The 15,317-nt window shown below is 49.0% G+C and overlaps 2 protein-coding genes across 2 annotated transcripts; one reads left to right on the top strand and one right to left on the bottom strand.

The window, feature by feature from the left end:
• Positions 1-10,171: 10,171 nt before the first annotated feature.
• On the top strand, positions 10,172-10,741 carry LOC135916771 (troponin T-like). The gene has a single exon (XM_070522042.1). The coding sequence runs from the start codon at positions 10,172-10,174 to the stop codon at positions 10,739-10,741; it is 570 nt and encodes a 189-aa protein (XP_070378143.1).
• Positions 10,742-11,898: 1,157 nt separating this feature from the next.
• Positions 11,899-14,040, bottom strand: LOC135916779 (putative nuclease HARBI1). The gene is made up of 4 exons (XM_065450222.2): positions 13,795-14,040; positions 13,575-13,714; positions 13,246-13,414; positions 11,899-12,570 (listed from the first exon to the last, which is right to left on the bottom strand). The coding sequence occupies exons 1-4, from the start codon at positions 14,038-14,040 to the stop codon at positions 11,899-11,901; spliced, it is 1,227 nt and encodes a 408-aa protein (XP_065306294.2).
• Positions 14,041-15,317: the final 1,277 nt, after the last annotated feature.

A 15,317-nucleotide genomic window follows, 5' to 3' on the forward strand; every position in this document is an offset into this window, starting at 1 on the left:
ATCACAGAGATGCTGTCGATGTGCGTCTCCAACGATCACCGCGACTGGGATGCCACGCTGGCTTACGTGACGTTCGCGTATAACTCGTCCCAACATGACACCACAGGATATTCACCCTTTTATTTCTTGTGTGGTTGCGATCCCACATTGCTGTTTGACACCACCTTCCCTTCTGTGCCAGTTGTTGCAACTGTGTTCACTCGTGAAGTCATCCATTCCACTCACATGGCACGTCAAGTCGCCCGATCTCGTTTATTAGCCTGGTAGCATACACAAAAAGTATCGTTACGACCACTGCCATCGCGATGTGAAGTTCCCGCCAGGTGCTTGGGTGCTCCTCTGGTCACCATGTCTTCAGGCTGGCCTCTCCCAGAAGCTTCTCTCTCGCTACACAGGGCCTTATGAATTCCTGCGACAAGTTAACGACTTAAATTACGAGATTTCACCGCTGCACTTTCATGCATCCTCAAGTCAGACGCCTGTTGACTTCGTGCACATTTCGCGGCTGAAGCCATACTTCGATCGCAATTATTTGCCTACCATGCGCAGAGGCAAAGAATTGCGATCGAAGTATGGCTCTTCGCCGCCTGGGGTCTTGTTACGGAAGTATAAAGGAAGAGGAAGGAAGAGGAACGCTAGACGCTGACTGCTGCTTGTTGTTGGTGGCCAGCCATGCTAGATAGTCTGACTCATCCTCTATATTTACTGTAAATATAATATTTCTGTACTCTAGACACCATTCTAGAATTATTATTTAAACAATTATATAAAAGTAATTTATTGATTGATTGCATAATCATTACGCGCTTCACTTGCATGAGTTATTTCCGAGTTCGACAAATAACAATATTTTGATGCTTTATATTGAATTCATATCTCCATATTACGTATCCCTCAGGTACACCTCAGGGAAAAGCAAGCTTTTATTTCAGACGAATTCATCATTTAAACTCCATAAGCTGCAAAAAAAAACATTAACAACACAACGTTTTACGCACACGCTAGCGGCGCACCCCTGACAAACAGCATAAATGAGCGACGGGAAATCCTATGCGACAGATGCCGGTGGCGACGCTCCTGTAGCATGGGCTGGCATCTAATTGCTTGACTATTCGACACTTTCCGCCTCACGCATGCCACCTCTCAACTCACTACACCGGTTTAGTTCACTGTAGCGTGAGCAAGCATGGCAGCCGCAGTGAGCAATGCTGTCTATCGCTTCAGCGTAAATTGAGCGGCGAGAACATAGCACGCAAAAGGGACAGAGCTGTCTGCAAATTGATTTGAAGGTATGGCACCTGCGACTTGACCATTTACGCGGTTTCTGGAAGAGAAAAAGTTGCCCCCTCCCTCTCGCACTAATTTTGTGATATCGCGCCTTTCGAGCGCGACATTGAGCTGCGATCGTGAGTTGCCCTTGAGCCCATCGGCGAAAGAAGTAGTTGCTGCTGAAGCGTAACGCCGCCCCCCTCTCAACCCTACACTCTAAATACTAGGGCGAGTATCTCAGGAGTGAAGCGGCCGATTTACTCTTCAAAGCGTTGTTTTACTTTCGCAAAATGTCGAGTGGAGTGAAATGCATTGTTCACTCCGTCACCAAGGAGAGAGAGAAATGTGTTTTTCACTCTGTCCTTCTGGGAGAGAGTAGAATGCCAGTTCTACTCTTGTGGAATTAGAGAACAAAACGTAGCATTCTACTGTGTGCACCTGCCAAACGGTGTGCATTCTGCTTCAACTCTAGGAAGCTGGCCCCGAACATGGCAGTGTATCACTCACGCACACTGTGCAAAGATCACACCATTCTGCTTCTAAAAGAACAGGCAGCCACAGTTCAAATGAACGCGGAGCGAGCGCTCTACTTTTGCACTCCGAGTTGCTCCACCGCGCACGCGCTCAACCTCGCGGATCAACACAGCACCACAGAAAGGTGATCCGTCCATCGAGCAGCAACGGAGGCCATCCAAGGGAGCTCATGCGTCAGCCATCTTGCGTCGCCGCGAAAACACGACAGTCATTCGTTGTATATAACAAGAAATCCTCCACGGTAAGTGAATTCTGATTTAGGTACACATTCTGCATATATGACATGCTATCGCCAGGAAGTCGTCGCGGCGCTTAGCCAACGCGAGTGACAACGAACTAAGCAAGCGCGCCGTGTCTCGATGTCAATAGAAAAAGCCAGTCGTCGCGATAACTGCATGTGATTTTATCACTTGCCACTATCCGTAAGAGCTTTGAAAATCGCAAACGGTACCAGAAGCATGGTATGTTCAATAAGACGTGAGGCGATAGGATGCCTTAGATGGTTTGTTCACCAGCCCATGATTCCGAACCTATGCGGAGCGTGCTTAGCATATGTTTTGTGTGTTGTTAAATTTATTCATTTTGGCAGTCTACTGTGTACGGAACGCTGTTGAAATAAGGAGTCCCATAACAGAAGGGCTCATATGCTGGCGGAATTATTTCGTTATAAAGAAGCCGCACGGTTGAGGGTGTCTCCCCGATGGGTAATCTGCGACCACTGAAGTTACGTGTAGCAGCAGTGCTAGTTAGAGACTTTGCCCCAGGCATTCAATTGCATGCTGCAAGAGGTCAATTCGGCGCGTTATCTTGAACTTACGGAAAACGCATAAGGAAGCCATGTTTTATGCTGAATGAAGCGATCTTAAGCGCGACCACTACAAGCGATGCGATGGAGATGGCCGTCGCGTTCGCTTGTCGCCTACAAGTCGAACTCCTTGCTAGCGACGATATTGAGCGACGTCTCCCTAGTGTTGCCGGTATGAGGGCCGCAAATACGCGTTGAAACTAATGTGACACGTGCTTTAGTAGTTTAAGTTGGTGTATTTTACTGCAAAAAGTAGCATAAAATATCTCCGAAGTTATTGTAGTAGGTCCTTATCCTTGCGCGTATAAACATTCAATCGTTTGCTCGTTCCGCGCGACAATCAGTAGTATTTGACTGATGTACATACATTCAGTACCGGCTTCGCGCTATCGGCTAGTCCCTCATAGCACTTCCGGGACACGAGCGACGATTTCCAGATTCCAGAACCGAGCGTTGTGTTCAAGCGACAGCCCATTTTGTCGCTCGAAGCTGTCGCTCGTCACCGTTGCGCACAAAATCGCTCTCATGGTGTTTAGCCCTAAGGGGCAGAACTGTTTTTGCTCATGTGTTGAAATAGTGTGATTGTATGTCTCATTTTACGTCTCCTGTTGTGGTTTTCGAGCCCAGTGCGAATCTGAAAGGTTGCTTATGTCTAAGAACTCGGTGAATTGTCAAGCAGCGAGTTATGCATCGGCATCGAATATAAGGACTGCTGTGTGGAATTACAATGGCAGGGGTGCTTTGCATATGCCTATTGTTTTGGACAGGCCTGTGCATTTGTTAATTTGAGTTGGCGTGTCAGAGTTATGCCATATGAACAGCTAAAGCACCCTTCATCTTGAGGTTACAAGCGTTATGTGTGCATCTTGCTACTGCACGGCAGATCAAACTGTTTATCGCTTTAATATTTCTAGTGGAGAAATAAAGTCTCAAAATAAAACGTTGCTTTAATTCCGTGTTACCAGTCGTCTGTCATACCAGAACAAAGAGTGAGTCTGATAAACCCTTAACTGCGGTCTAGCTGCAACTTTTGCAACCCTCCAAGAATGTAAAATGTTAGATTTCAAACTGCAGCAGTAGTCGGGTCTGTCAAAAATGAACTCCACTGTGCACCTCATAAATGAAAATAAGTTCATGCTTTTTAGTAAGCTTCGATCCAGGCCACAGTGAACTTTCTTGTTATCATTGAAGTGTGGGTAAACTTGCCATAACATACCTTGTTGCCACTTCTTATAGGCACATCCAGTCATATATATTAAACTGGAGGACCATATTTTCATCCATATTGAGCATCATGTTTGCAGATATGATCCTCAAATTATGGCTTGAGCAGAGGCACAACCAGAGATCGTGCAGGGGGCACACAGGGCACGGCCTTAGGATGCGTCAGCAGTGGTGTTTGTGGCACCAGACTAATGACAGAGCTATGACATCTGACAGTGACCAATATTCTGTTTAAAAGCAAGAGTATCTTAACATTGGTGCCGAACGAGGACAAACTGTCGGTGAATGATTTTTTATTTAAATCTAAAAATGGAAGTTAATTTAGCAGTTGACTGTTGCAGTCATTTAGATGTTTCGCATGCATTTCAGTTGGAAGACTAAGAACTTAGACTTTCTTTTAGTGCCATGACCTTGACTGTCTTGATGTTGTTTTACACCATGTCCTCGGTTTGACTTTTGCACTGGATCTTTTTCAGGCACCCGCTTTATCTAACGCAACAAGGCAGCTGCAAGGACACAAGGATGCCAAAGAGCCAGCCCAGCGCGACTTCATATTGTCACGTGGTAGTGACGGTGAAGAAAAGCAATACGGTGGAATACAAAACTAGCTTTTATTGGGCGAACCTGTGCCCACAAAAACAGGCTACACTTAGAGCACAACGATAGCGGCGAACACGGTCGGCGATCGTCGGAAAAACTGATCAGCGGGTCAAGCGCGTCGGCTTTTATAGAGCACTCGTCGAATGTTCCAGACTAATCATTCGGACCCGCGTGCCTTCCACGAAGTTCTACACCATTCGAGTCACGCGATGAAATAAGATAACATAAGGTTCGGCGACAACAGACAGCCGGGTAGAATCATCGATAACTTTCCAGAAACGTCGGATACATGCAGACGCGTCCCTCGCTGTGCGATTACATTCGTTAAGCTGCGAAACGTGGTTGCCCAATAAAGATAAGTACACGTGTCATTACCCCCCTCTTAAAAAGCATCGACCCGATGCTGCAAACAAACGAAAGTAACAAAGAAAAGCACTCGTATCAAAGAAAACAACAAACTAAGGAAGTTCATCAGCGTCCGTAAAATGGTTTAAGGCGCACCACGTGGACCACTTCAGATCGTGCGCGGCGCCGCTGTGAGTGCGAAATGCCGTCTGGCACGACCTCATAGTCTAGTGCGCCAATACGTCGGATGACCTTGTAGGGTCCGAAATAGCGTCGCAGCAGCTTCTCACTGAGTCCTCGCCGGCGTATCGGGGTCCATACCCAAACACGGTCGCCGGGCTGGTACTCGACGAAGCGTCGTCGGAGGTTGTAGTGTCGGCTGTCGGTACGCTGCTGGGTCTTGATCCGTAGGCGGGCGAGCTGTCGGGCTTCTTCGGCGCGCTGGAGATAGCTAGCGACGTCAACATTCCCTTCGTCAGTTACGTGCGGCAGCATGGCGTCAAGCGTCGTCGTCGGGTTCCTGCCGTAGACCAGCTTGAACGGCGTGATCTGTGTTGTTTCTTGCACCGCCGTGTTGTACGCAAAGGTTACGTACGGCAGGACCGAGTCCCACGTCTTGTGTTCGACGTCGACGTACATTGCTAGCATGTCGGCGAGGGTCTTGTTCCGGCGCTCCGTGAGACCATTCGTCTGCGGATGGTAGGCAGTTGTCCTCCTGTGGCTTGTCTGGCTGTACTGCAGAATGGCTTGGGTGAGCTCTGCTGTAAAAGCCGTTCCTCTGTCGGTGATGAGGACTTCTGGGGCACCATGTCGCGGCAGGATGTTCTCGACGAAAAATTTCGCCACTTCGGCTGTGCTGCCTTTTGGTAGAGCTTTAGTTTCAGCATAGCGGGTGAGATAGTCCGTCGCCACGACGATCCACTTATTCCCGGATGTTGATATCGGAAACGGCCCCAACAAATCCATCCCAATCTGCTGGAATGGTCGGCGAGGAGGTTCGATCGGCTGTAGTAATCCTGCTGGCCTTGTCGGTGGTGTCTTGCGTCATTGACAGTCTCGGCATGTCTTGACGTAACGGGCGACGTCGGCGGTCAGACGCGGCCAGTAATACCTTTCCTGTATTCTCGACAGCGTGCGGGAGAATCCAAGATGCCCAGCGGTTGGATCGTCGTGTAGGGCGTGCAGTATTTCTGGACGCAGCGCTGACGGTACAACAAGAAGGTAGCTGGCGCGGACTGGTGAGAAGTTCTTCTTCACGAGCAGGTTGTTTTGTAGCGTGAATGACGACAACCCGCGCTTAAATGCCCCAGGGACAACGTCGGTGTTCCCTTCCAAATACTCGACGAGACCTTTTAGCTCCGGGTCTGCTCGTTGCTGTTTAGTGAAGTCTTCCGCGCTTATTATCCCAAGGAAGGCGTCGTCGTCCTCGTCGTCTTGCGGCGGGGGATCGATGGGGGCGCGCGATAAACAGTCGGCGTCGGAGTGTTTTCTTCCGGACTTGTATATTACCGTGACGTCATATTCTTGTAGTCTGAGGCTCCACCGCGCCAGCCGTCCTGAAGGGTCCTTTAAGTTAGCTAGCCAACACAATGCATGATGGTCACTGACGACTTTGAATGGCCTGCCATAGAGGTAAGGGCGGAATTTAGCTATAGCCCAAATGATGGCGAGGCATTCCTTTTCGGTTGTAGAATAATTGCCTTCCGCTTTTGACAACGACCGGCTAGCGTAAGCTATCACGTGTTCATGTCTATCTTTTCTCTGGACCAGGACGGCGCCGAGGCCTAGGCTACTGGCGTCAGTGTGGATTTCGGTATCGGCGTGCTCGTCGAAGTGCGCAAGTACGGGCGGCGACTGCATGCGTCGTTTGAGTTCTTGAAATGCCTCGGCCTGCGGCGTTTCCCACTTGAACTCGACGTCATATTTAGTTAGCTGCGTCAGCGGCTCAGCGATGCGTGAAAAGTTCTTGACAAATCGTCTGTAGTAGGCACACATGCCAAGAAATCTATGCACTGCCTTCTTGTCGATGGGCTGTGGGAACTTTGCTATGGCAGCTGTCTTCTGCGGGTCGGGGCGGACTCCAGATTTGCTGATGACGTGGCCTAAAAATAGAAGCTCCTCGTAAGCGAAGCGGCACTTTTCGGGCTTCAGAGTAAGTCCTGATGACCTGATGGCCTCTAGTACTGTTGCCAGCCGCCTAAGGTGAACGTCGAAATTTCCGGCGAAGACGACGACGTCATCAAAGTATACGAGACAGGTCTACCACTTCAATCCTGCTAAAACCGTGTCCATCACGCGCTGGAACGTTGCAGGCGCCGAGCACAGTCCGAATGGCATGACCTTGAACTCGTAGAGGCCGTCTGGCGTGATGAAGGCAGTCTTTTCGCGATCTCTCTCGTCGACTTCTATTTGCCAGTAGCCAGACTTGAGGTCCATCGATGAGAAGTATTTAGCGTTGCAGAGCCGAGCCAATGCGTCGTCTATCCGTGGAAGGGGGTACACATCCTTCTTCGTGATCTTGTTCAGTCGACGATAGTCGACGCAGAAGCGTAGGGTTCCGTCCTTTTTCTTTACCAGGACTACAGGAAAGGCCCACGGGCTTTTCGACGGCTGGATGATGTCGTCGCGCAGCATTTCGTCTACTTGCTGCCTAATACCTTCACGTTCTCGCGTCGAAACTCGGTAAGGGCTCTGGCGGAGTGGTCGAGCGCTCTCTTTGGTTATTATGCGATGCTTTGCAACTGGTGTTTGTCGAATCCTCGATGACGTCAAAAAGCAGTCTTTGTATCGTCGGAGAAGACTTCTGATCTGTTGCTGCTTACTCATAGGAAGACTTGGATTCACGTCGAAGTCTGGTTCGGGGACAATGCTCATCGGGGTAGATGCGGCTGAATCCGAGAGGACAAAGGCATTGCTGGTTTCCACAATTTCCTCGATGTATGCGATTGTCGTGCCCTTGTTGATGTGCTTGAACTCTTGGCTGAAGTTGCTGAGCATAACTTCCACCTGCCCTCCGTGGAGTCGAGCGATCCCTCTTGCGACGCAAATTTCACGGTCGAGCAGTAGATGTTGGTCGCCCTCGATGACGCCTTCTATGTCAGCGGGTGTTTCAGTGCCGACGGAAATAATAATGCTGGCGCGCGGCGGGATGCTCACTTGATCTTCGAGCACACTCAAGGCGTGGTGACTACGACAGCTCTCCGGCGGTATCGCTTGATCTTGTGACAGCGTTATCGACTTCGACTTCAGGTCGATGACTGCGTCATGTTGACTCAGGAAGTCCATGCCGAGAATGACGTCTCGTGAACACTGTTGGAGGACAACGAAGGTGGCAGGGTAAGTCCGGTCATGAACGGTAATTCTTGCCGTGCAGATCCCAGTCGGCGTAATCAGGTGTCCTCCAGCGGTGCGTATTTGAGGGCCTTCCCATGCAGTCTTAACTTTCCTCAACTAGGCGGCGATGGATCCACTCATGACGGAGTAATCGGCTCCTGTGTCTACTAATGTTGAATTCCAATGGCGGAGTCGGAGCAGCCGACGGACTCCGCGAGCGAGCACTCGACTCTGGCGTAGAGCAGCGCCTCCCAATCCGCGAGTGGAACACAACCTGCGCCGCCGGAGCAAGGCGGAAGCGGAACTTCTATCGCCGAGTTACCCAGGATGCCTTGCGTGTTGTCGTTTCCTTCCGCTGTTTGCTCCCAGCACCGCCGCGCCAGTCACTTGACTCTTCAGCGCCGTTCCCCTGTTTTGTTTTCAAAAGTGCGGAATGGATATCTCGGCAAGCGTGCAGCGGCTTTTGCTTCCTCTGATGAGCACACAGGATACGGACAAACATGGTAGGTGCCTTCGCAACTTTGAACACTGTGCTGTAAGTTCAATGCAACGCACGTGTTGCGTGGAGCAATTGTCTGTTGACGCTACATTTCAGTTGCGTAGTTGCTTTACTGCTGATGTGTTCGTTTCACTCAAACGCATCGCATCCGTCATTGTATTGTGCATTTTCCTGTGTGTCCGTCGTGGTGCAGAAGTAGTTGTCTAGCTTTATATGTCGCGAAGAAGCAATGAAGCAGTGTCACGTGCCTGAGAATTTGTCTCCCACGAAATTTTAGCGGAGGTATCAGTGTGAGTGCATTCTGCTGCCGAATGGAGTTGTGCTGTTATGTAGGTCAGGACGGTAAGTGCACCCAATTTTCGAATCAGTCTCAGTGCCACAGAAATCTACAAATTGCTTTTCAAGCATCACTGTCGATTTCAGGCCAGAAGGACCGTACGGTAATTTTGATTAACAGCCACCTGATCAGGGACGTTGCATCATGCTAAGCGTGTGTAATGTAATCAAGAATGTGCACCTTGTGTTGAGCAAATATTGAACTTGTGTGGAACCTTGCATGTTTATATTACGCTATTATTCAAAATTTCGTGTTGAGATCAGGTAGCGCAGCAAACAGCGAGTTATTTTGTTAAGCTGTGTTAGGAAGTGTGACATGGCTTAATTGCTTACGTAGTTGCATGAAATGCACGTGGTGGTTCAATGTACTGCAACATGTCACAGAGTACAACTTCGTAATGGTTATGTCGCTTCATATATGCCACCTTTATGAATCCAGGGCAATGAGTAATGTTGCATTTGGTTTTTCCATCAACAGTGGCGGAACAGAGCCGCAAGAATGACCAACGCAGTGAGTTCATTTATAATGACATATTTATTTATTGATACTGTTAGCCCAAAGGCCGATAAAAGATGGAGAAATCATAAAATGAGCTTCAAAAGATGCTGCAAACACGAGCACTACACAAATCAAACCAGCAAATACAATTGCTTAATGCAGCTGTAACACCTCTACAACTACCCCATGCAGTTTTTGTTTGCAGGTACAGGCTGTGAATGGACAGCCGGGGAAACAAAGCTGCTATTTGATTATTATGAGCAGTACCTTGCCGAGATTGGGCGGTTGAAAAAAATTCAAAAATAGGCAGCTAATGTTCAGCCAAATTGCAGCCCAGTGAGTCCATTTATAATGACATATCGTTCATTTATTGATACTGTTAGCCCAAAGGCCAATACAGGATGGAGAAATCATAAAATAAGCTTCAGAAGATAGCTGCAAAAACGGGCACTACACAAATCAAACCAGAAAATACAATAGCTTAATGCAGCTGTAACACCTCTACAACTACCTCATGCACTTTTTGTTTGCAGGTACAGGCTGTGAATGGACAGCCGGGGAAACCAAGCTCCTATTTGATTATTATGAGCAATACTTTGCTGAGATTGGGCCATTGAAAAAATTCAAAAATAAGAAGCTTATGTTCAGCCGAATTGCAGCGAACATTACAGAGGCGCTCGGAGTTCCGAAAACTGGTGAGCAGTGCTGCAGCCGCTACAAAACCGTCATGCGCAGAAAAAGAAGCGCAACAGCGCACAACAACAAATCTGGGAATTCCCCATGTGAAGTGCCCTTTGAGGATGAAGTAGCCAGAATACGCTGGCTAGATGACAGGCTCGAGCCCGAAGAGCTGAGGGACAGCTCTGGCGTTGTTGCTGTGAAGAGGCCAGCCAGCCAGGCGTCGGCCAGCCAGTCATCCGCCAACCCAGCGTCGGCCAGCCAGGTATCCGCCAGCCCAGCGTCGACCAGCCAAGCATCCGACAGCCTAGCGTCGACCAGCCAAGCATCGGAAAGCCAGGAGTCTGAAAGCCTGGCGCCGAGCCAAGCATCAACAAAGGAGCCTATGCCCAAAAGGCCTAAGCCCTCTGGTTCGAGAATGCTGGAGATGAAGATATTCTTCGATGAAATGAGCAAAATTCAAGAAGAAAAAGAAAAAAGACGAGCTACACGGGAACAAGAAAGAGAGAGGCGCCACAAAGAAAGGCAAGAATACAAGGAACGTATTCGGCAAGAAAAAGCAAAACAACATTCAGAAAAAATTAGGCTTCTAAGCCGTGCTCTTGGCCTTGAAGAATAAAAAAATTCCAGTGTCCGAGAATATCGGCTTGTTTAAATAAAAGTGTACAGTGCCAAACATGTGTTTGTGTATTTAAAGAGGGCCGCACGTTAGTACACACACCGCAGCCCCCAACTACTGCATGGACTTTATTTCGACCAGGCTACTCAATAGACCGTATTCACGCTATCAGTCAGGTGATAGAAAAATGTGCGGAATATAACCAACCCTTATATGTAGCTTTCATTAATTATGAGATAGCGTTTGATTCTGTCGAAACCTCAGCAGTCATGGAGGCATTATGGAATCAGGGTGTAATCGAGCTGGACGTGAAAGTACTGAAAGATATCTATGGCAGCTCCACAGCCACTGTAGTCCTCCATAAAGAAAGCAACAAAATCCCAATAAAGGCAATACGATATTTCCAATGCTTTTGACAGCGTGGTCACAGGAGGTATTCAGAGACCTGGATTGGGAAGAATTGGGGATAAGAGTTAATGGAGAATACCTTAGCAACTTGCGATTCACTGATGATATTGCCTTGTTTAGTAACTTGGGGGACCAACTGTAACGCATGCTCACTGACTTGAAGGGGCAAAGCGGAAGAGTGGGTCTAAAGATTAATCTGCAGAAAACTAAAGTAATGTGTAACAGTCTTGGAAGAGAACAGCAATTTACAATTAGTAGCGAGGCATTGGAAGTGGTAAGGGAATACATCTACTTAGGGCAAGTAGTGATTGCAGATCCGGATCATGACACTGAAATAATCAGAAGAATAAGAATGGCTGGGGTGCGTTTGGCAGGCATTCTCAGATCATGAACAGCAGGTTGCCATTATCCCCCAAGAGAAAAGTGTATAACAGCTGTGTCTTACCAGTACTCGTGTACGGGGCAGAAACCTGGAGGCTTACGAAAAGGGTTCTATTTAAATTGAGGACGACGCAACGAGCTATGGAAAGAAGAATGATGGGGATAACGTTAAGGGATAAGAAAAGAGCAGATTGGGTGAGGGCACAAATGCAAGTTAATAACATCTTAGTTGAAATCAAGAAAAATAAATGGGCATGGGCAGGACATGTAATGAAGAGGGAAGATAACCGATGGGCATTAAGGGTTACGGACTGGATTCCAAGGGAAACGTAGTAGGGGGCGACAGAAAGTTAGGTGGGCGGAAGCGATTAAGAAGTTTGCAGGAGCTTTGCCAAGACTTTCGTGCGCTTAATTTCTCCAAGCCTGCGCAGTGCTCGCTCTTCACCGGATTTCTCAATATGATTATCACTGCGATTCTGCCACTGAACGTCACTGGGTACTTGTTCATTATCATCATCATCTGGCTCTACATCACCCAACTCAATGCACAAGTTGTGCAGAACGCAGCAGCTTATGATAAACTTATTGAGCCAGGGAATTGTGCGGAGCTCAAGATACATTAGCTGTCTGAAGCGCTTTTTTAGGGTGCTAAATGCATTTTCAATGAGAACTCTTGTAGCTGAAAACTTATAATTAAAGTGCTTTTGCTGCTTTGTTAAAGCACCGTAATCCCTGTACGGTGTCAACAGATGTTCCCGCAGTGGATACGCTGCATCCCCTAAAAGATGGTAAGACCCCTGACAGACTGCAGAGATTTTCTTTGAAAGTGGCGACAAGCTGAACACATGCGAATCGTGCATTTTGCTTGAACTTCCAATGAACGTGTCCAAGAAGCGCCTTTTGTCATCGCAGACGGCCTGTAGTGTGAGCGAAAGGTAATGGTGCCTGTTGCAATATGTCGAAGCAACCTTCTTCTCCGGGCACTGTATCTTGATGTATGACCCATCGATGCAGCCAACAACATCAGGCATTCCAGACACCTGCAAGCAAGTCATACACTTGTATTGAGCGATATCATCCATGTCTGAACATAAAATGAGCATTTGCAAGGAGTTTTAAGGGAAAATACTGGTGCTCATACCCATTAACTGACGTTAACAGCATACCCTTCATGGCACAGCACCATTTATTTTAAGTTAAAGAAACAAAATACAAAGCAAATGAAACTGAGAAGTACTGAGGGCAGCATACACTGCCGTGCACACAACATATTACATGTTTTTTTTTACTATCCACTTCTCTTTTTACTATAGCAAAATGGGAGAGAAAATAAAGCAAACCCCGTGTATCTTCCCTTAATCGATTTGAAGCACGTAATGAGAATTTGCTTGCCAAAGCAGACATGGTCTATATCGCATCGTACGCCCGGAAATCTGAACAGACATCTACTATTGTGGGTGATGACAATGCATGCAGCATCATTCCTAAGCAAGGAATTGGCTGTGATCCCAAGAGATACTTTTAGGTTAAATGTTTCGACCACCACTGGTACAAATTCTGAGTGTTATCATCACAAGCTATCATGGTTTCATGAAGGTCCAGCATTATAGCGCTTGAAATAGCAAACAAAACGTGCACAGTGATGTTGCAATATCAATAAAACTAGGCTGGCCGATATTCAGTGCTTCTTATAGGTAAAGAAAATCAAAACAAACCTTCTCAAAACTTTTGGTGAGGTTCTCCAGGTCAGCCGGAAATTTTATCAAGGACTGTCCCAGAGTCAGGAGGAAGTCGGCTACTCTATGAAGAATTCGGTAAACGGAGCTTTCCGACAAGTCGAACCGGCTGGCCACGTTTCTCATGCAGGTTTTGTTGGCTGCGTACCTGCGCAGTGGGACGCATCCGAAAAAGGAGCTTCAGACTACAGTGCATTGCAAGCAACGAGCTCGTAGTCAAATGCGTTTAATGCAGGCATCCGACTCTTTCGCGTTTCATTTATCGTTGTTAATTTGGCAGGTGCATAGAAAAAACGGCGAGAACTAACCAGATAAAAGACAACATATGCGTTTCCGCAGATTTCGCTGGAACCCCTCCATGTGTACCCGAAGGGCACATTGACGACGCGGCAAAGTCAGCGATCAACTTTTCCGCCACAGGTCGAGATAGCCTGAAGTGCCTTCGGAACTGCACAAAAAAGAAACAGAAACGAAAGCACCACAACGTGTTAAACCTTGAGTATGCTGCTTTCCTTTTTCTTTCCTTACCTCATCGTCCGAGTACTGCCGCACGACGTCCTCGATGTAGCCGACTACTTTAGGCCTCTTTGCGGGAATTCGGAACATCCTGTCGAATTCCCGCTCGTAAGCGGCAGTTTCCGCGTCGCTGTCACTATCCGAGCAATCGCTCGTGTCGGAACTTGAGCTTTCCGACTCGGAGCTGTCGCTATCGAGTAGCAAAAGCATTGCCGCACGCTTTGCCGAACCAGCCGAGCCGCTCATGTCGTCCGCCATTACCAACACAACTCGCGAGTCGTGACCGGTGGCGCCTCCCAGCAGACAAACGCGGTAAAGGAAATACGTCACGCAGAGTTCCGGTCCACTCCGCCGATTTTGGCGGAGCAGCTTTTTCTGCTCCACGCAGTGACTCCCGCTCTGAATCCACTCCGACTCTCTCATTGGAACACCTTACTCCTGCTCTCACTCTGTCATTGGAACAAACTTGCTCCGAAACGAGCAGAAAAACTTGCTCCGACTCCGCCATTGGAATTCAACATAAGGCGGTGACTGCGTGGCCGTCGAGTAGCACGTCGAGGTCGGTGGTTCTTTGTCTGGCGTTACAGTTAGGTCTCGGCGTCGGATCACGGCTGCGTCGTGTTGAACTAAAGTTAGAACGTCGCGTCGTCAAGTCGTCGTTCGTAGGTGTAGTCTTGCCTTCCTGACTTCGTCGGGACGGGGGCGTGTCGTTGTTATGTCGTCGAGATCGTTTCGTCGTCGTCTTCGTCGGCGGCGGAGGATCTTCGTCAGTTCGACGAACAACAACCGCACCTCCATCGGTTGCTGTTTTTAGTTTTCCGGATATGGGCTCGCTGACCGGCCCCGGGCTGGGCCAGTGTATGGTCGGCGCTGCGGCGACAGGTAGCGGCCTGGTGACGGCGAACGGGACGGCCGTCGAGGGCTCCACTGAGTAGCGGCGAGGTAATCGGCGATGTCACGTGGGCGCTCGCGAAGCTGTGGACGCGGCGCATTCACGGCGAACCCTCGCAGTCCCATCTCCCGGTAGGGACATCGTCGGTAGACATGACCCGCTTCTCCGCAGTGGTAGCAGAGCGGGCGGTGGTCAGGAGCGCGCCAAATGTCCGTCTTCCTCGCGTAGGTGCGCTGGGCGACGGGTGGTCGTGCTTGCGGTGGCGGCGGCGGACGACGGAACTGCGGCGTGACAGGGCCCTGGCGCGGTCGCGGAGGGGGTCCTTGACGGCGTGCGACGGCGGCGTAGGTCATCGCTTCTGGCTGGGGTTGCGGTAACTGAGGTTGCACCTCCGGAACTCCAAGCGACCGCTGAACCTCATCTTTGACGATGTCAGCGATCGAGGCCACTTGAGGCTGCGACGACGGCAGGACCTTGCGCAGTTCTTCGCGCGCAATGGCCCTGATGGTCTCTTGAAGGTCGTCCGAACCTAGTCCTTGGATGGCATACTGCGGCGTGTGCCCCTGGCGGTTGTATTGCCGGGTGCGCATCTCTAGAGTTTTCTCGATCGTCGATGCCTCTGCAGAAAACTCAGCCACAGTCT

This window comes from Dermacentor albipictus, chromosome 7, assembly GCF_038994185.2.
Source record: "Dermacentor albipictus isolate Rhodes 1998 colony chromosome 7, USDA_Dalb.pri_finalv2, whole genome shotgun sequence".
NCBI classification, from domain to species: domain Eukaryota; kingdom Metazoa; phylum Arthropoda; class Arachnida; order Ixodida; family Ixodidae; genus Dermacentor; species Dermacentor albipictus.

What these genes read in the sequence shown, in the direction of transcription:
- LOC135916771 (XM_070522042.1), top strand. Translation starts at nt 10,172, where the DNA reads ATGCGCAGAAAAAGAAGCGCAACAGCGCACAACAACAAATCTGGGAAT.
- LOC135916779 (XM_065450222.2), bottom strand. Translation starts at nt 14,040, where the DNA reads ATGGCGGACGACATGAGCGGCTCGGCTGGTTCGGCAAAGCGTGCGGCA. An exon ending in GGCAGTACTCGGACGATGAG is followed by an intron (nt 13,715 to 13,794) that starts GTAAGGAAAGAA and finishes TTTTTTGTGCAG; the next exon opens with TTCCGAAGGCACTTCAGGCT. An exon ending in CATATGTTGTCTTTTATCTG is followed by an intron (nt 13,415 to 13,574) that starts GTTAGTTCTCGC and finishes CCCACTGCGCAG; the next exon opens with GTACGCAGCCAACAAAACCT.